Source organism: Anas acuta, chromosome 13 (assembly GCF_963932015.1).
Source record: "Anas acuta chromosome 13, bAnaAcu1.1, whole genome shotgun sequence".
In the NCBI taxonomy this organism is placed as follows: Eukaryota; Metazoa; Chordata; class Aves; order Anseriformes; family Anatidae; genus Anas; species Anas acuta.
In genome coordinates this window covers 18,767,102-18,787,965 of record NC_088991.1, presented here as the reverse complement: position 1 = coordinate 18,787,965, position 20,864 = coordinate 18,767,102, and the positions used below count along the sequence as shown (strand labels likewise).

Sequence of the window (20,864 nt, the reverse complement as noted above, 5' to 3'; positions counted from 1 at the left end):
AGTAACTACTCAGTTTTCTATTTCCTTTGCAAATAACGTACATCAGCACGAGTGGTGTCAAAGGCTGAGATATGCCAAATGCGTGTTTTTTCCAAGCAAAGACACAGACTCAAAAGCCCAGATGCATCCACGTAAGAGTGTCCACTGCTGAAACAGGCTTGAGCTGTTACTCTTTAATGAGTGCCTGGTAAGGGCATTCCTTTGCAAACGCAGAGGAGCGAGGCAGAAAAACGGGTAACAGAAACGAATGTGGATGCGTGGTTATTCTATAAGGCAGTAATTATTTTGCATGTTGGAGCTATTCCTGACTGCACCACTGAGAGAAGACCCCCTCTTACCTTCTGTAACAAGGCGGGCAGGACTTTGTAAAAGCCCAGAGAAGCAAAATGCACTCCAATCACTGTTGCTCTCTGCCATTAGGGGGTTGAAATGCAGCATTTGCCAAGAGAGCAAGTTCCTTTATTTGATCTCTTTCAATTGTACCAGTATAACTGCCAATCACAGGAAATACCTCTAATAACTCTTCCTTTTACTTAATAAGGAATACCACATCTTTAAAACATTAGAAACAGATGTCACTGCATTACTTCACTGCTGATGTATGTAATAGAAATGACACACTAATTAATTTAATGCAGTATAAATGTACTGATTATTTATCATGGCTGACAATAAAATTATGAAAACATTCAATTACAATCAGCAGTAATTCATTATTTATTGATTCTGCATTATGCACACATTAATACAATACATTTAATTATATAAGAGAAAGGATCATTTTTCTATTGATACTTAAGACATTTAGACTCATCAGTTTCATTTAAAATCCTTGATGTTTAGGTGGGAAGTTTTAATCCACACTTCCAAAAAAAACTCTACTGAAATGTCAGAAATAAATTGAATATAAGTGCCAAGTACCAGCACATCTAGAAAAATGTGGGTAATAAGAATGACATACTAATTTCAATCCCTTCATTTTTTCGTATTGGTGGCCTACGTTTGTTAATATAATCATGGTTACTCTTTCCCTTGAAAACCAAGGGCATTAAACACTAATCTAGCGAAACAAAACAAAAAGCTTTTTCTTTCTTTTTAAACCTGTGCTCAGAATTAGCTACATCAGTCGCTTGCATGTTCATGACAGAAACTCAAAGACTGCCTTAGATCAGGCCCCGAGCAATTTTTTTTTGTTCAGGACTAAGAGAGTATCATCATCACTAGGGCTCCAGTCAGTCAGGCCACAACTCTTAAAAATGGTGTTTAATTTCATTATGGTTTGGGAGAAGTTAAAATAAATCTGTGTTTTTTTTGTTTGTTTGTTTGTTTTTTTGTCCTTCATTTTGGGCGCCCAGTTGCCTCTGAACCTCCTAAGTCTACATTCACATTTACATCTCGGAAACCTCCGGATACAAGAGGGAGATCCAAGATCTTTGCTAAAAACTAACATTTTCTCAATAACCTCCTTGCACTGGACATATGTCTATCAAGTCTGCAAAACTTCTTTATACAAAAAAGGGGGGAGGGAGAGAGAGAGGAAGAAAGAGAAATAGTGAGGAAGAGAAGGAGAGGGAAAACGAGAAATGTCATCATTTATCTTAACACAATAAATCTACAGAATTCATTTAATTTTATTTATTTATTTAAATTTTCCTGCCTCAGCTTTGGGTACAGCAAACTAAGATATAAGGCAAACATTACTACTGAGCCTTCCAGTCTTCTAGAAACAAAATGATTACTTTTAGTTATTTCCTTATTATATTACTTCAAAAACTGCCCTTTATTTTTTATCATTGTCTTCTAGTCAGTTGCATCACCCATCTCTTCACCTACAGGATCCACGTGAGCCAGCAGCCCCATTTCTGCCAGCTGGCAACAAGTAATTTACAGAAAGCTGTTGACTGGCCCTAGCTGGAAGGACTGGGGCTTCTCTCTCTTCTGTAGCGTCACAAAAAGAGCTCTTTAACATTTCAATCCAATGGGGCATATGTAATGATGATAAAAACAAAAGCAAACAAATAGAACCTTTGCTCGATATTTTGCCATATGTACATGGCCAATTTTTGCAGATAATATACAATTCGCTAATATTTCTGTGGCTGACAGTGTTAAAAAAACTATTTTGCATGCCAGTCTGAAATCAGCAAAAATATTTAAACTTGAAGTTTAAAGAAATATTCTAAAATACTTATTTAAGCTATAGGGAGACGTACAATCAAATTGCATGCTGCTGGACTCCATTCAAATAAACCATCTGGATACTTTATAAATGACAAGATATTACCGTATGATTGTTAGGCTTTAGTAACTTTGCCTTGTTCTGAAATAAAATTACAGCGAAATAAAAATATTCATTGATGTAGTTGATTTGTATATGCTTAGCTGAACTGGACAGCTGCCTGGTATTAATTCTCAAACCTTGAGCATTTTCTTAGTTTAAGAGCACTTCTTCTCTCCATGGATAGTCACCTCTCAAGGGTACTGTTTTTACTACAGCCTTTATGATTTTATATTGCTTCACGCCACTCCAACTTGCTGGGTGCTGATGCGCAAGGCTTCCTCTGGCCTTGCAAAAATTCTGTCTTATTTAGAAATATGTTTAGCTTATGGAAGACATTAAAGTCAAAAAGGAAAAAGAATTCTCACAGTGGAATTTGATTGTCACATTAATCTCAAAAGTAAAAAAATGTCTTTAAAAGGGCAAAGCCAACGCAAAATACTTAAACCTGATTTATTAAATCTCCTAATGGCAATTATGCCCTGTAAATTAACCCCCCAAAGTTTCTATTTAAGTCAGTTACTTGCTGTTTCTATAATTTCTGGTGCATAAAAATCCCAGATAAGTTCAGGGCTAAATCGCACCAAACTTTTTGCCCACGTATATAGCCCCTGCCTCACAGAACTTGCAATCTAAGGTTCTGATCTTGGAAAGTTACAAAATATGAGTATTCTCATTGAAAGGTATTTATTATATTTGAAGTTTTTCATTTCACCGTGGGTTATGTGAAAATTCTGCCTTAGTCTCAGCCAGCTAGACCAGGGGCCTAAAACGGGCAGGGGCTCTTCCCAAAATATACGTACCACTGATGGAGAGAAAACCAGGTTTCTCCAGAGAGCACATCACTCGGCTTATCAAATATAGCAACTTAGTTAGCATACAGGCATCTCCCTTCTCCTAAAATGGGATTACTCATAACGCAAAAACATCAGGTTTCTGCACAAAGGGTTGCAGAAACTCAATCAGCAGGCACAACAAAAGGAGGGAGAGGATGGCACATTCAGGCAGCGTGGTCCTGGGAAGAGTTGCAGTGCTCCGCTGGCACCACTCGTCAGCCGCGCCTCTACTTTTCTGTTCGCTTTGCTTACTGGATGCTTTAGGAGGAAGCAGAAGAGTGAAAAAGAGAGGGAGAAGTTGAAGGAGTAGGGAAGAAGGGAAGATGAAAAAAAGTGAGAAAACGTGCAGGCGAGCAGGAGGAAAGGATGCTGATAGGAAGGAGGAGCGGGAAGCGCGGTCGAACCTAGGTGCAGCGAGAAAATCACCTCAGCAACGCGCCCTGCCCCGGCTGCCAGCTGTGTGTCAGGCTGCGCGCCCCGCTCGGTTATTTTCACGGGGATCCCCTCGGGGCCGCCCCTCCCGGCTCGGCCAAACTTTCCGAGCCCACCGAGGGGCGGCCGGGACTTGGCGGGGCAGCGGCCGCCCCTCACGGCCCCCTCACGCGGCTCCGTCCCCTCCTCACGCACCCGCCCCGAGCCGCCGCCGCCTCAGCCCCAATCCCCCCCCTCTCCGACTCCCGCCTCGCGCCCCCGGCCCAGGTGCAGCGGCCGGCGCTGCCCCGCCCGGTCCCGCCCCGCCCCGCCGGCCGACAGCCAATCGCGGCGGCCGGGCCGGAGGCGAGCGGCGCGGATTGGCTGCGGGGCGCCGTCCGTCAAGCGCCCCGCCCGCCCCCCGGCGGCGCTGGGGAGGGTCCGGGCGCGCGGCAGGCGGGCGGTGCGCGCGGCTCGGGGCGGCTCGGAGCGGAGCGGTGCCGCCGGGGGCGCGGGGCTGCGGCGGGCGCCGGGCTGGCCATGGCGGTGTCCGCGCCGCCCGTCATCGCCGCCACTTCCAGCGGCGGCGCGGGGGGCTCGGGCGGCTTGTTCCGGGCGGACCCGCTGTACTCCAGCCCCGCGGAGTCCCCGCGCCTCACCAACAGCCTCGTCAACTCTTTCCTCGGCGGCGGCGGAGGAGGTGGTGGAGGAGGAGGAGGAGGAGGAGGAGGAGGCGGCGGGGCCGGGGCGGGCGGCGGCGGCAACGAGTGTAAGATGGTCGACCTGCACGGGGTGAAGGTGGCCTCGTTCCTGGTGGAGGGGCAGGAGCTGATCTGCCTGCCGCAGGTCTTCGACCTCTTCCTGAAGCACCTGGTGGGGGGGCTGCACACGGTGTACACCAAGCTGAAGCGCCTGGATATATCGCCCGTGGTGTGCACGGTGGAGCAGGTCCGCATCCTGCGCGGGCTGGGCGCCATCCAGCCCGGCGTCAACCGCTGCAAGCTCATCACCAGGAAGGACTTCGAAACTTTGTACAACGACTGCACCAACGCCAGGTGAGCGCCGCGGGGCTGGGGGGCTGCGGCCGGCCCCCACCAAACTTTTCCCTTCGCGGTACCTCGGGCGCACCCCCCCCCCCCCCCCACTCCCCTCCCCTCCCCTCCCCTCCCTTTCTCCTCCTTTCCCTCAAAGTTCTCCGCTCGGTGCCCGTGACACCGCCGCAGGTTCCAGCTCCGGCTCTGAGAGGGTCCAGACACCAGGTCCCAGCCCTCGGGTCCCCCCCGGGTCCCCCGCAGCCCCCCGGGTCCCCCCCCAGCCGCCGGGTGCCGCCGGGCTCCGGGCCCGATCCCGGCCGCTCCCTCAGCGGGCTCCGAGCAGCGGCGCGGTCCCGGCCGGGACAGCGGCGCCGCTAATTAGCCCTAATTAACGGGGGCGCCTCAGGGGTGCCCCCCTGTGCCCGTAACGCCTCCTGGTGCCGTGCCGGTGCCGCCGTGCCCCGCACCGCGGCCGCTGCCGGGAGCCGGGACGGGGCCAGGCGCTGGCAGCGCCCCCGGGGGGTCCCCGGCAGCCCAGAGCCGGCCCGAAACGCGTCCGAGCCCCGCCTGGCTGCGAGTTTTTGGGAACGAAGCGCTCCGCTAAAAATCTCTTTGACCAAAGTTTCTCCTCAGGGAAATAGGGGAGCCGGTTTGGCCACGCAGCCTGTAGGTGCGATCTGATGCTGTCTGCTCCCTTACAGCCGGTGTTTAGAAATCAAGAAGTGCTGGAGCGCTAATTGCTTAAAGCGTGTGGTTCACGACTTTTTTTTTTTTTTTTTTTTCTTTTTTTCCTTTGGCCAAGACTTCTGACCGCGCTGGGAAAAAGCAGCGGCTGAGAAGTGAGGCCGGGGAGCAGGAGCGGGGGCTGCGGTGAGGGCTCTGCGGAGCAGCCACCAGCACCTAGGCAGAGGCTGGAGATGTGGTGGGAGCGCTGCTCATGGGGTCAGACGGGGCAGAAATCGGTCAAATGGGGCAGAAATCGGTCTGATCGCATTCAGAGCGCTCTGCTCAAGACAGACGTTCAACACATGTATGTAAGCACAAGCTCTTCGTGCCCAGTTACGAAAGCGCTATTGATTTCTACCTGTTCAGGAGCAGCAGATCCCTTTACGTTTCCTCGAGTGCTTCTCACTTATTAAAACCTTTGCTTAAGTCTCTTGAAAATGCCCCTAATTTGAATGACCTACTGATACCAATGTATTACTGCCTTCGTGGTTTTAGATGTAATGTATGATAAATGTTATCAGCTCAGGCAAAACTTTTGTCAAGTATTGTAACTTAACAATGTTAATTGTATTCTATCACGCTTAGCTCATCATTTTATTTAAAGATTTTTTTTTTTCTTGGAACAGCCCATATTTCATGGTACAGAAAGTTGGATAAAAATAGCTTAATACATGTGATCCCATTCTCATTTGCTGTGAGCTGACCTGGGAACCACTGCGGCGTGTGGTACCGTACCTAACTAACAAAATGGGATGGGACTGCTAGCGACGGCGTATGCAGTAGTTAGATTCTGGATCTGGGAAGTAAAGTATTGGAAAAAAAAGTAATCTTTTAGGAAAAAAAACAGCACAACAACAAACCCTTACATGTTGTTCCACTGCATGACTCAAGAATTAATTTGAACTGAGAATATTGTGCATTGCTCTTGTAATCTCTTTTTGCTGTTAATTGATCTGAATGAATGTCTAATTCAGAACGCTGTAGAAGCACAGTTTTAAACTCAAAAACTGTTGGAAAAAGCAATGAGAAACTTTGACTATTGTTGTTTTGTATGTTAGCTGACTCTTAAAAATCACCATCTCTTACATTGGTGTACGCTTTTAATTGTCTTTCAGTTGGAATGCAAACCATCAATTAATGTATAATTGAAAAAAGAGATCTTAGTTCTGCTTAGTCTACTGGATTATTTTTTTAGTCGAGCTTGTCTACAGAGCTCTTCAGAAATGCAGAGAAACATGTGTAAGCCAAAGTTTTTGTATGTTCCATGTTTGTAACGCTAGTTACCTATGTCTGCCATCTTTGACCTTTGTATTTCGTAAACAGCATGTGTGTAATTTGCATCCACACATAAACAAAATATTCCTAACTTTGATCTTCATTAAAGAGTGCTGTGTAACTTACATTGGGAGCAAGGTTTGTAAAATGAAACTAACCATTCATTGCACTGCAAGTAGCATCTTTAAGTGCATGGTGAATACAACATGCTTCCAGGATTTAGTTACTAATTTGTGGTATCTTGGAAGTTCACATAAATTGAGGAACAAATGCTTAATTTTTGTAGCAAAACATTAGGCTTACTTAAGTAGAAGACTATGATCAAGTTTCATTTTAAAAATGAAATAGAACTGTGGAGAGAACGTGCCTGTGACAGTAAATACATCAGTCCTTAAATATCACAATAATATGAGTAGGATCAGAACGTCTTCTGCAGGGCTTCTGTATTGGACGGCTGTTTTCTGCTGAAAAAGGCAATGTTGGTCTGGTTTGTTCATTAAACAGTAGGTAAAACAGTCCACGAGAGAGAATACTCCCCAGAAAACTGCATTTTAGTACATGGCTTATTTTAGTTACGATTTACAGTGTCCAGTTCAGCTAATATTTTGAATTACTTTGACTTTTCACAAATAAGGAAAGGTTTTAGAAATGAAGTTAAGCAGTAAATGCAGGCATTTTATGAGATAATGAGGGTCTAGTTGTGTTGTCTATTAAAAGCTACCCAATAGTCAGCAATACTCAGTCTTTTATAAGGAGAAGGATGTCAAGATTATAATTAATGCAATCTAGTCATGTAGCACCACACAGAGCTCCTGTGTGTATTGATTTTTAAATGTGGACATCTGATTACATAAACTTCTTTGACTAAGTAAATATTTAGCGTGCATTCGGACTCAGCCAAACTAGTGAATTTTGGCATATTGAAATAAGAAATGATCAATTTCTCATTCCTTTTTCTTCCTCTGAGGGGAGATTTACTTAAAGCATGCTCTTGAGAGTTAGCACCAGCACAGTGAATTCTGTAAAGAGAGGCAGAAGTGAATTTTTCCACTCTCTGAGTGAACTAATTATACTTCTAGAAAAACACCCCAAGTTCTTTTTGGACATATTGCACGTCTGTGCTTCTTCAAAAGTACTAAAATACTTGAACGTTTTCATCAGAAGCATATCTAATCTGGAGAAACCTTGATTAACATTCCCTTCTCTTTTCATGGCAATAGAGCTTCCCATTTGAAGTGTAACATGCTTTTCCTCCAAGATGGAGTATTTGTATGTTTCCTGCATGTGTATATGCATAATACATATGTAATTTTCTACTGAGACTTGTACAACTGAAAAATACTGTGTTTTTGTAGCAAAGACAAAAAAGCCAAACAATTAGGTATTAATGATATTCTCGTTGCATATTCAAAAGGTCTTTGCAAGCATTTCTTCTCCTTTTTTTCTTTTCACCATTTCAACCTGCAGAACTCTTCACTGTCACTTCAAATCACACAATTCTACAAAGATAAAACAACATTTAAACTCATTTGCTTTGGGAGGGAAATTGAGCATTTGCACCCAATAAGCCTGATTGTGGAACTGCATGCAAATTGTGTTTTGATTTATCTCTTTTGCACTTTTTTCCATTTGAATTGATCTTGCATTAATTTTGCCAAGCGGCTCTGTGAGGCTGCAGATGTTGCCCTGTGTTTAATAAATCAATGAGACAGATCTGAATGAATCACTTCAGATGGATTCTCTGCTCGGTTTGATGTCTAGATGTTATTCTTAGCTTGTTATCATGACAGATGCATTAATGTTCCCATACACTGCCAGCAATGTCAAAGAGATTGAAGCTTTTAAAGTGGCGGTATCCCCTTTTCCCCCTTCTGTTAGAATAGCTAAGTCGCCTTTAGGAATAAGGCAGAATATAAATTTAATCGTGACATTCTTTTGGGGAAGATGCTAAACTTCGGACAGTATTACAACACAAAGTCACACAAATACAGACTCACGTAGAATGATTAATTATTCCTAAATAGTGGAGATCAATATTAAAATCTAAACATAGGTAGCTCCTTAATAGAGTAACCACTTTCTCGACATTAATATTTCATTGCAATAGGAATGATCTGAATAAATAATATAAGACTAGAACATGTTAAAAGTGTTACTATAAATAGAATATCGCCGTGTCCAAATTGATTACAGGCTGAAGCAAGGCTTTCTTTAACAAAACAAAACAAAAAACCCAAAAACTTATTATTGTTTCTTTTAGACTTAAATACATCTGGATTCAACATCTGTTAGATGCAAAATAAGAAAACCAGTTTATTGTGTTTCCAGTCTGACTTACCGTTTAGTGCCAGATATATTAGAAAAGTTGTCGGTCACCATTAATTTCTGATCTGAATAGCCTGGTAGCCATTATCTTGGATAGAACCTGTGGAACGCAAATCATAAAAGAGGCTGGAATGTGTCTTTGTGGAAGGGTTTTAAATTCTGGAAAAGACTGCACAAAGTGTAAAGTACTCTGCCATGAATAATGAAGATCTATTTCCCAAGTAGGCTACGCACAGGTTTTATTGCCTTTTATTCTTCAGTGTTTATTAAAACACTTGCGGTCTTCCTTCCCTTGCTTTAGAAGGTAGAATAGTGCTTTGTGACTTGTTTCCATCAGTTTGTTAAACCTCACTTCTTACTCTGATGCTTTATTTTTGAGATATTAAAAGTTATCAAGAACGTTGCTCGCCCTAATCTCTCCCCAGAACAGAAGAACTTTTGACTCGCTGTCATTAAGGCTTCTGAGAATAGAGTGGGGAAACTGGCTGTAACAGATCTAGATTTATGTTGGTATTCTTGCTCCAGTAGTTCCAGTTTGATAAAGGAAACAATATATGTAATAGAAATTCACAGTTTATTCAAATGAGTTTAAGCTGTAGCATTGTTACATTTGCCTTCCTTTCGCCAATATATCAACGTGTGGCAATAGCATTATACTTAGCAAGCTTCCAGAACTGGCCAGCCCTGTAGATGGGAAATCGTTCTCACACTGGGCTGCTGTTGGACACGCAGCCTGTTTGTGTCTGCACGTTTGTTTCTGAGGCAGGTGAAAAGGAAATTTGGTAGAACCGAGGAGCGCTGCAGAGATCACAGAAAGTCGTGTCTGGTTGTAGGGCAGTGGCCTTAGAGTAAGAAGCTCGTATCTTCCTACCTTAAATATTTTCTACAGTATTACCGAAGTGAGCATTCGGAGGTGTGTTTTGAAATTGCATCTTGCTCTTGTTACTGATAGCAGACTACGTAAGAGCTGTTTGTCAGTACCAGCATTAAAAAGCTCTTGAGATCCGGGCTGCAGAAACCCCTTCTGACTTCACTGAGGCGAACCTCCCTTTCCCACCAATAAAAGTTTGCCTGAGCAAGGGCAAAGAACTTGGAAGTAGTTTAGGATATGAGTCCTTCTCGTCAAAGGTGGGATGCTTTTGCCTAAATCCTGCATTTGTTTCCTTCCGTTTATTTGGTCTATTAAATACCAATGGAAGAAGTATGCAGATTTGGCGTTTTTGCAGGCACAATTTTTTTGGCCTAATCCTATTCTTGGTGAACGCAGGATCTTTTATCTTTTCTCTGCACATTCTAGAGACTGTAATTTTGAGTTTCCTGAAGTTACGAACAAAGCCATCCAAATCCTTCATGTAAAATATCTGTAAAAGAAAATAGATGCAAACTTGTAAAAGTTGTCTGATTATCTGTGTAATAAAGCCCTGTAAGTGTATGGAAATGCAGTATTAAAAACTTGAGCAACACAAATAGCAAAAAAGACAAGTAGTTAGGATACTGCAGCCTGTGATGTGTTCTTGGTGTGAGCTAAGGCAAGATGTATGCTATGATTAAACGTTTCACTGTGCACAGGTACATTAGTTAGTAATAATTTGTAGTGATTTAGGTTTATCCTGCTTGATGCTAGCACTGTCCCTTGGGGCTATACGCTTTTGGTCTTTGTTGCTTCTTCATAAAGCGTTGTATCCAACGTGGATGTGTGATGGGGTTCGCCCACCCTCCCCGCTCTGCAGCCTGCAAGAAGCACCGATCCCAGTTAGTTTGCGTACTTTGGTATCTGCCTCAAAAGCTCTGATACCCAAATTCTGTAAAACTTAAATTTGTTTGTTTTCCTTTCTTTCTGGTAGCACAGCTAGGTTGTTCGTGTGCACAGAGAAAGTTTATTGTCATTAGCAAGTGTGGGAAGCTTATATTTCCTTGTCAGTACATCTTGACCTGCTAAGCCCATTTTGCTCATTAAAATATAGTGTGTCAGAGCCTTTATTGACTTGGTTAAAAATACCACTTCCCCAAAAAGTAAGAACCCAAACGAATGAATAGCGCTTGCTTTATTCCCGCATGGTGTCATAAACCAGATTATTTAGCAGTGTATGTTGTTATGTGTATGTTAAGGTATAAAATGTTCAATTGCAATTGTGTCTGACGATCTTATCAAGCTTCTGGAAATTGATATCTGGTAACAGCATTTAACCTACATCTAGTCTATCTGCTATTTATGTGATGGGTTAAAAAGAAAAAGTAGTATCGATCTGTCGCTGGATTAAAGTTTGAAATCGGCAACAGCATGAGCACAAAAGGCTTTTTTTTATGATTTCTCAGCTTGCCATTGATCTACCAGTTTTATTGCATTCATTATTTATTAAAAGAATTTGCAAGCTAAACATAACGTTAAGCTAGTTTGCACACAGGGACTGCACTTAGGAAATTGAATGGAAATTGCATTAGAGATGAACATCTGTGCTATTTTTCCACTCGTGTGTTTATGGGTTTGTATAAAAGGTGTATTGGATTAACAGTTATAACCATTATAGCTTGCAGCAATATGTTAGAACCCTAAGCATTTAGTAGTTGTGTAGAAGGGAGATTATCTTTGCTTATACTAAAAAGTATGGTAATGCCATCACAAACATTGCTTTTGTTAGGTTGTTCTTTATTAATGGGCTTTTTAGCTGTAAGATATTTAAAAAAAAAAAAAGAAAAAAAACACGCCAACTTGAGTTATCTAGCTATAGTATGGATGCAGTCTCTTATCAATGCTACATAAAGCTCCATTAGTATTGTCATTAATTGAAGGTTTCTGGTGACAGCATTAGTTAAGGCTAGCAGGCCACATATTTGGCATATAGACATAACATACTGTGTATTACAAAGCATAATTTTGCAATACATAATAAGTATTGAAAAGATCTTTAATATATGTTCCTTCACATTTTCCTAGCAATTCAACTAATTTTCTGACCTTTAGTGTAGGTCCTTTCTGTGTGTATTATATCAGTGAATCAGAATATTTAAATATTTAGAAATCTTTTTCCACTTAAGTTCACAAGTTCAGCTGCCCTCAGCACTGTGTCTAGTTACATGTGACATATAATGCATAAGGTGGATCTAGAATTTTGTGGTCACCATCTGTAATGCTGGTGGTTTGTCTTTTTTTTGATGGTGCTGTTTCTGTGAAATAGATCATTTTGATTAAATACCTGTTGATTGAATAAGGAAAACAAAGGAAAAATTACTTAGAGGGCTTTGAGTGAAAAGCGTGTTTTTAGAATTAAGATGTTACCTATTTTATTTGGTCTAAAAGTATGTGCAGTCTAGTCTGTTTATGACTAGAATGTACTGAAATATGTCACGCTTTGCATCATCAGTGCACTTTGCTTTCAGTTTTTCTATTCAAGACTCAACCTGATACACCTCACCAGCTTGCAGGACTGTTAAGGGTTTCCTGTGCGAAGAAAAAGAGATGTCCTTCATGCCAGAAGGTTGCACATATTCTTTCAAATGCCACCTCTGCATTTTTCTCTCTCATAGGGTGAACCGTGTTAATAATTGTTTTGGACAGAGGTAGTTCTGGTTTCAGTTTAAAGAATTTTGATGCTCTCGATCCCCACTGCTGGCACTCACTGTTAGTAGTGGTCCTCGCTACCGGTCCCAGCCTTAGGCCCTTCTCATCACAGTCCTCTTGTGATACCACGTTTCAACTGCCCTGTAAGCAGAGGTAGAAATTAGATTTTAATATAGGACCAATATAGCTGGTAAATACACACTTTTGTGTGTATGTAGAATTCTTCAAAAATCAAAAGTGATTTACAGTATTTGGAAGAGAGGCTTGGGAATACTTAGAAACTTAGTTTTAATTCCATTTGCTGCAGACAAACTAAATTTCCTAAACATACTTGCATGGCTTTCTAGAAGTCCTTAATTTTGAGATACTTTCCACAGCCATATTAAGTGCATGAAATTCTCAGCTTGTAATTTCATCTTCAATTCTGTCCCGTCCGTAGCAAAATACCATTTAGCTTAGGATGCCCTTGCGCTGCTTGCAGTCAGCAGCACATTGAGTCATTTTGTTCTGCTGCTTCAAAGCCTGTACACAGACAGTGAAATTAAAGCAGAATGCTCTATTCATAAAGTTAATCAAAATTATTTTGCAGCATAACTCTAGGGAGTTCCAAAGCCGTTGTATGTGGTGGAGTCGTAGTGCTGGAGAGGTTGGCAGGGACCTCCTGAGATCTCGTCCAGCTCCTGTGCTCGAACAGGGTCAGCCAGAGCAGGTTGTCCAGGACAGGGCAGGTTCTGACTGTGTCCAAGGATGGAGACTCCACAGCCTTTCTGGGCAGCCGCTTTACAGAAATGAAATAATTATGATGTGGAAGAACGCCTTTTATTGGATTACATGGGAGTTGTTGAAGCTGGGCATGCACATCGCAGCTAGCCGCTGAGACGCTCCCTGACCGAGCAGCTCATCACTCGAGCAGATACGGACACGCTGCCATTGTACCTGGCCTTGCAGGAGCAGAATGTGAGTTGTAACCTGTGAATCATCCCTGTCATATGTAGATTGTGCGTGCTCTGTCTCAAAAATTATTTCCTGAAATCCTACGTGTGTGTGCTGATGAGTTGACTTGTCATATTCCCTGGTGCTACCAAAAGAGTTTTTTTTTTTTTTTTTTTAATTTGCAATACAAAATTGGGATGGCAGTAATAAAGCTCTTAGTGCAGACATTGTGCCAGTAGGGGGATTTAGTTACCTGAATGTTACAGTAACCTAAGAGTTGCTAATTAAGAAGATTGTGCTCGTTTAAAGAAAAACTGTTAAATGTACTTCTGAGCAGGACATTTAAAATGCTGTGTGCTATGCTTTTTCTTATGCATGTATCAGTTGTTTTTACCTCGTGCATGTTATACGTGATAGCTGATGGCCTGCTTTTATAACAGTTAATAAGAAAAGGTCCTGTGTCAGGGAAATGTTCTCCCGGTTGTGTTCTGCAAAGCTGATGAAGGAACCTGGCTCTGCTGCTGCGGGTCTCTGGAGCTGCCTCTTGTCCTCATACTTTGAACTGTGTCTTCTGCTGAAGGAAAGCAGTTCTCTTGAGATTCTGAGATAATACTGAAAAATAGAAGTAGGAAAAAATGCAGAGTTCTTTCCAATGAGATTTAAAATACATATCTTAAAAAACAAATGCTCATGAAAACGGAAAAAGCTAGTTATGGTCAAAATGCTGGCAGTTAGCATTGATATTTTGCTGCTTTCTGAAACAAGACCTAAGGTAATGAGCTCAGATAACATTTTTTCTCTGTTAAATGAGCTTTTTATTGAAGTATGTCTTTGTGGCTATTTTTTGTAGGCTTTATTTAGTCTTTGTATGCAGCACTTCATGCATCTGATACAGAAATACCTTGAGTTGAGCATGCTGTCATTAAGAAATCATTTTTACCAGCTGGGCGGTTGTTCTGACTGTTCTGCAGAGAACCAAGATGCATAATTGAGCGATCTGTCAGTGTATTTGGTACCCTTCGTTGCGAGGCTTGCTAAATACACCACACTTCTTGCTCCCCCTCTGCATTGCACGGATTTGTAGCCCAGCAGCGCTCCGTGCTCCTGGCTCAGGGCTCTACCTAGGTGGAAGGGGCGAGGCGTTGCTGCCTGCCTTTGCAGCCATGGTGCATCTTTTAGAAGGAGGCCTCAGAAAAGATTTGGCTTTGTTCTTCTGTGAATGAAGGTGAAGATAAGCCAAGCGTCTGAGTTCTTCTGCTCACGTATTTTGATGCAGGTAGAAACTTTCTGTAAAAACGTTTTTCAGAAAGACACCTAGATTTTTGTTTCATTAATTCATGATACTATGAAATCCACATTCTTGGTCCCTATGCCAAACTTAGGTTTTAATAAAAAAGTTATGTGATCAGCCCTGTCAGGCATTAAAGCCAGGTAGTTTAGGAACTGATTGAACCAGCACTGCGTTTGATTTAAATAGTGCCTTGTATTAGGGTCTGAATGGTTTGTGCTTTTATATTTCATCTCCAAATGTAGATAGGATGAACCTTGTTGCATTGGCTTCTCCTAACCTACAGCATGTTTATCTTTTTCAGTGTAACTCCTTTTCTAATGTTTGTCAGTCAGACAGAAATACAAACCTTGTTTGTGCTGGTTGTCTCTACCTGTGTGCTACAAAAGGTAAGTGAATGCAGCTGTCCCTCCCAGTGCCTGGATGATCAATGAAGACATCTCTCAATTCCCTGAGATGAGTGGATGCTTTTAAAAGGAATCGTGGTTGTCTGTAAGTTACTGTCATTCCACAGTAGGTAGTAATAGGTGCCCCACGTGTCTGCTTTCTAGGGAAAGAAAAGAAGGAGAAAAGGCCATCACACACCACATCTGATGCCCACCTACTTCTGGCTCACAGTGAAGTTGTCTCACAAAGTGCAAGCTCTTACTAGGAGTTGGTTTCTGATTTCCAGGGAGAAGAAAGAAGGCAGAGGGGGGCTGAGTTGGTGGCTGCCGTATGTCTGGATTCCTGGGGCTGGAAGCTCTGGGCTGCAGCCAGCGTGCTTGAGCAATTCCATCCTTTAGCACCTGCACAGGCAGGCAGGGGGATCCAAGACAGACTGAAGCTGCTGTGCAGTGTGTGCAGCAGGCTGGTATGGTCAGACCACGATAGAATTGCTGCAAGAAATCTGATGATCTGTGCACTGCATGTATAATAATGCATTGAATTTATTGCTGCACATATTCTGTGATGTATCGGTGGTAATTGAATTGTTTCTTTCAAGTTACCTATCACAAATATTTCAGACTTGTGAACCTCTTTTTAACCTCTAAACATTATACTGGGAGGGGGATGTTTTTTCATGCTGATGTTCATTCTTCTGCTTTCTGATGAACAGCTCTTTTCCAACATTTTATGCATACAGAGTAGCTTATCTGATGATGTCACGTTATTTCCAAAATAATCCCCTTTGACCTGATGTGCTATGAGAATTTGAGTGATGGTAAACAAATCAGCCGACAATAAGGGGGCAGAACACATTTTTAGTTAAATACATGTACTTAGGATGACTGCTTAGTTGTTACATGACTGTGAGCAAAATTGGAAACTTAATTTTTCTGCTGTTAATTTTCATAATGCCCTGTTGTCAAAGAAATGGTTTTAACCTGCCCTTTAGAGCAGATAGTCTTTGTTTTCAATTCAGCCCGTGGGTTGAAGTGACGCTGTCTTAAAACATGGACAGTCAGTGGTGGGTGGGTGTGTGGATAGCAAGACAAATGTATGGGAGATTTAACCGAATTCTTAACACTTAAGTGCTAAGGAATATGTTAGTATTTGGCTATAAGCTTCTCATCCAACAGGAGTGAACAACTGTGAGACAGAGTGAACATGAAGGCTTTCCTTCTTATTTAAAGGAAGGATTGCTGTGCTCCTTTTGACTCTACCGCTGCTAAAATTCTGCAGTGGATCTGTTGCAGAACCAGAATCTTTCAATTGATTTCAGTGGATTTCAGATCAGGAGCATAAAAGGCAGTCAAAACTACATACATATCCATAAGCTAATCTCTAAGTCACTTTGGCCCACACCAGGAGACTTCTTACACAAATTCTGAAGTACAATAATTAAATAATCCCTTAGTAATCAGTAATACCCCCTGCATATTTAGTAGATTTCATATTCAGATAATGTTAATTACTCTTTAAGTCCGATAGGCTCATGCAGAAACATGAAGTACTAACATAAAGTGGAACCCCAAAACATTCAGGTAAAGAATTTCTGTGTTTTGGAATTCTTCTGATGAAAGACACTACATGGGCGAGAGGTAGTGAGACTCACTAAATGTATGATCACATTACTTGGTGAACTGCTGCCAAGATTAGGGGATTACTGATTATTGGGTGTTCATGCAAACTGCTATTGGAATTTCTACTTCTCATGTTGTAGAAAGCGTGTGATGTTGGTGATTAATATATTTTCCATAGAGTGGTTGCATTTTTGTGCTATTGAAGAAATTCCTCTTTATTTTTTCATTTCTAGTAGTTCTTTTTAAACTTTCTAACACGAATTTCATAGCTAAAGTAGTTTTGGAAGTTTCGAAGCCTAAAAGAATATTAAAAAATATTGGTGGAAAGGAAATTTTATATTTGCAAATTGCTGGCTGCACCACAGTCAAGAGGTTTGCTTTCTTTGGAGGCAGTCTACTGACTGTTTTTACTGTCTGCCAGCTACTTGCAGATGATCTGCTGAACCAGGAGGATTTATATAAATTGTGTGTTAGTTTTTGAGTATTTATTTTTCCTTCCGCAGAAGTAGGTACACCTTGAGCTACATGCAGGAAATTACCAATTTGAGTTTTTATGGCAAAATGGACTATCTTAGTGAAATATGCCTACAATCATTCCTTCACTACCCTAAATATTACCTTCAGTATGAAAATAATACTTGGAAAAGTTTTCGTAGGTTTGATGAGACTCAAACTCCATCATAAACGGGTCTTAATTTAAAAAATGTTTTCAGTTTATATATTTAATTTTTGAACTCAAACACAGCATCTCTGTACTGCAGTAGTAATGAAGAGTGAGATGCTAAATTACATGCCAACAAACTGCATTAATTTTAAGTCATGTGTGTACTTGACTAATAGTGCACAATGCAAGAAATACACAAAAGGTCTTTATGTTGTAGTTAAGCATCAACACTGATGTTTAACATTTTTGTACACAAACTCCAAGTACTAGATAACAGATTTATTTTGATAAATAACTAATTTTTTTTGACACTTTTTTTTTTTTAGTTGGGGAAGAAAAAGCATTTATACAGCTTTCATGTACAGGTTGGTTACAATAAGCTTGTTCTCGTGCATAAGTTCAATGTTGCTGTTATTCATAGATACTTAACTTGAGGTGTCAAATACCTAATGAAGATTGAGCTTCATTCAGAAAATCATGTTGTATTTTTTAACCAAGGGAGAGATGTTTAATTCTAAGTGAAGAGAACGGCATGTAAAGGGTGGTGGGAAAAATAACTCTGCATCTTAACAGTTAAAAAGTAGAAAATGGAATTATATATACTTCATAAGAACACGCATTTCATAATGTTTTCAGTATCCTAGGCAGCATCCTGGCTGTTCAGCAAATCCTTGATTTGTTCTTGCAAGTAGAATTTAGCAAAGTTTTGAGTCTTGGTAGCCATTGGTTCAAGTTCCTGAACATGTTCAGAATGTTTTTTTTTCTATAACGGTTTACTTGAAAATTAGTTTAGCTGATAAGGTTTTTTTTTTTTGGAAATCAGATGTCTGAGAATCTTCAGTCTTCTTCCAGGTCTATCTATTCCGTGTTCAAAGCAGTAGCTATTTCACGAAATACAAGGGATTGTTCATTGCTCGTATTCACTACTATCTATGGAAGAAAATTAACCTTCTTAAGCTGAGACTGAAAACATGAATGGTAAACCACCAAGTTCCTGTATTTCTGAATACCGTACAAGCTTAAGTCATGGTCAGTGATTTTCTGGGAGATCTTACGCATTTTCAGAACTCAAATGGCAGTTGGTGGACCACTTATTACTCATTCGTTTTTTTGGTGGAAAACTCGGCCTTGTGTGTCATTTAGACTTTGTGACACATGTAGCCTCCCAGGGCCTAATGACTTGTCTGCAGATGGGCTGTTATTTATTACAGTCATGTAGAATAAAATTGATTGTCTTCTAAAATTAATTTTTCATTTGCCTCCAGCTCTGCTTTAATAGAGGACACACAGTTGCCTGTTTGCAGAAATACTGTTTAATCACATTAATATCTCAGCCCCCCAGGCCGGTGAAGATAATTGTACAAACGAACAGCAAAATCTGTATCTTTAACTTCTTTTTATGATTAAATTATGCAAATGACTTATCTCCTGCCCTTCCAAGCACTAATCATCTAATTAGGAATGATGTGTTAAAGGGATGGTTTTGAATCAGGAGAAGGGGAGAATGGAGGAAGCAGAAAATGGGACCTGACAATGAAACTGCTGAAGGTACTGTTGTTGTAGAAGAAGAATCTGTGTATTTGTTCAAAATGCAATAATAAAGGCTTGTTGTGCTATTTTTGGTTTTGGTTTAGCAATGTTTTTCTTAAGAACATAATTCTGTTGGCTCTTTGTTCCTCATAATTTTCCACATTATCTTTAAAATTCAATTATTAAGGCTCAAGAATTCAGTCACTTGTTTAAATGAGAACGGGAAGAGAAAGTATCTGGCTTTTCTGTGTAGTTTTTGGGTGCAAAGAATGCAAGTTCTGACATTGCATTCATTTGTCTGACACAGACATAAATTACTAGTGGAATGTTTTCATAAACATGTTATGGATGGGGAGGCTGCATTTCTTTCGCTACCCTCCAGCAATATGATTGAATTTTCTTGATCAATTTACATTTATCTTTGTGTTCATCAGTATCACCCCAAATTCTTCACAAAAGGACAGATGAGAAAACCTTGCTGAAGATGTCTTAACATACAAATGTTCTTAATACAAATATTTTGGAAGTAATTTTAGTACATGCTGCTAAGTATTACCAGAATTACAGGGGACTCAGTGGGAAGTCCTTTATTTTTGGATTAGAAGGTGGTAGGGTTCATTTTAGACTTAACAGATGAAGCTCTCATGGCAATTCAAGCAGAACAGTTTTCTTCTTAGGGTAGGAGATTCTATGATACTGAAGGAGCGAATAATCCCAGACTTAGTTATTTTTATTTCCTTTAGATTTGCTGGATCCAGATATTTACCACCATAGAGATAACAATGGAGGCCTTGTACTTATCTTGATCCTGTGTGAGAAATCAATGGAAGGAGTGGGGACAAGCATCCAGCTGCCATTCTCCATGCAGCTGAATTTCCTAATGCTGATGGCTTTTTGCTGATGTGCTGTAGTATGGTAGGACTACTACGGAGGTCAGGACATCTTACATGGGCATCTACTGAGATAACTCATTGCAGCTGGTACAAAGTACCATCTCTGAATGCTAATTTTGAAGTTTTAGCATAAGCAGGAAATCCAAAAAAAAAAAAAAAAAGTGTCATCAATAGTTTGAATTTACTGACTGTGACATACAGGCAAATTGGAGGAAGGTGGTGTGCAATAAGGATGCAGATATCTTTTTATTTTTTTTTTGTGTCCAGGCATGCTCAAGTCTTTATTCAGTTGCTCATTCAGATTTTTTCTTTTTTTTTTTAATCTCTGTACTGGCCAGTTTTCATTAAGCAATTACATCTGGCAATAGACAGTAGATCTTGAATCATTGTATGATTTAAGTTGTTGGTCTTGCACGAATCTGGACAGGAAAGAATTAATCCTTGTAATTCTGTACCCTTCACAAAAGATAGATGTAGTAGTAGAGCTATCTCATGATTTTTCTTTGTATGTTTGTATTAAATCATTTAAGTACATTTCCTTGAGTTCTACCTCTTCGTGGGTTAATTACAACGCTTACTTTAGAGCAGTTAATTCTCTCTGCTGAGATAGGCTATTAGATTTTTCAGTCACTGTCATCTTTCATAACTCAATGACAATACGGTAAGACCTTATTGAATTGTGAGGTCTCCCAAATTGTGATTTTTTTTTTTTCTGGCCAATCTTGACCTATCTGTGTATTTCAAAACTGCTTACTGCTTGTGCATGGCATATTTAGAAAAGTAGAGATGAATGTGTTTCAGCTATTAGAATTACAAATTGGTCGTATACTTAAGAAATTAAATAATTATACCTGTTAAAAAGGGAGGAAATGTGATACCTGCTCCCTTTTTTCTTTTTTTTCTTTTTCTTCTATTTAATAGGAATTACATAGAATAACCCTAATTAAACTGTTTTGGTGCTGAAAAATGGGACACCTGCAGATAGCATGCAGTTTGTGTGAGTGATGAACTTTTGGGGGGAGTGTCCATTGCATGGCACTTAGTTTCAGAGTTCTCATCTTGATTTTTATTTTTATTTTTTAAATCTTAATTCTGTGGTAGTGGTT

At 40.8% G+C, this 20,864-nt stretch overlaps 1 protein-coding gene across 3 annotated transcripts in view; it reads left to right on the top strand.

Annotated features, from left to right (window-relative positions):
- The first annotated feature begins 3,948 nt into the window (after positions 1–3,948).
- DACH2 (dachshund family transcription factor 2) overlaps positions 3,949–20,864 on the top strand; it is a 285,031-nt gene continuing 268,115 nt past the window's right edge. Inside the window, exon 1 of one of the 3 annotated variants that reach the window (XM_068697510.1) lies at positions 3,949–4,580. In XM_068697510.1, the coding sequence (XP_068553611.1) occupies positions 4,066–4,580 (515 nt within the window). In that variant the 5' untranslated portion in view covers positions 3,949–4,065. The remainder of the gene's footprint in view (positions 4,581–20,864) is intronic. The other 2 variants (XM_068697509.1, XM_068697512.1) reach the window with 2 other exon arrangements.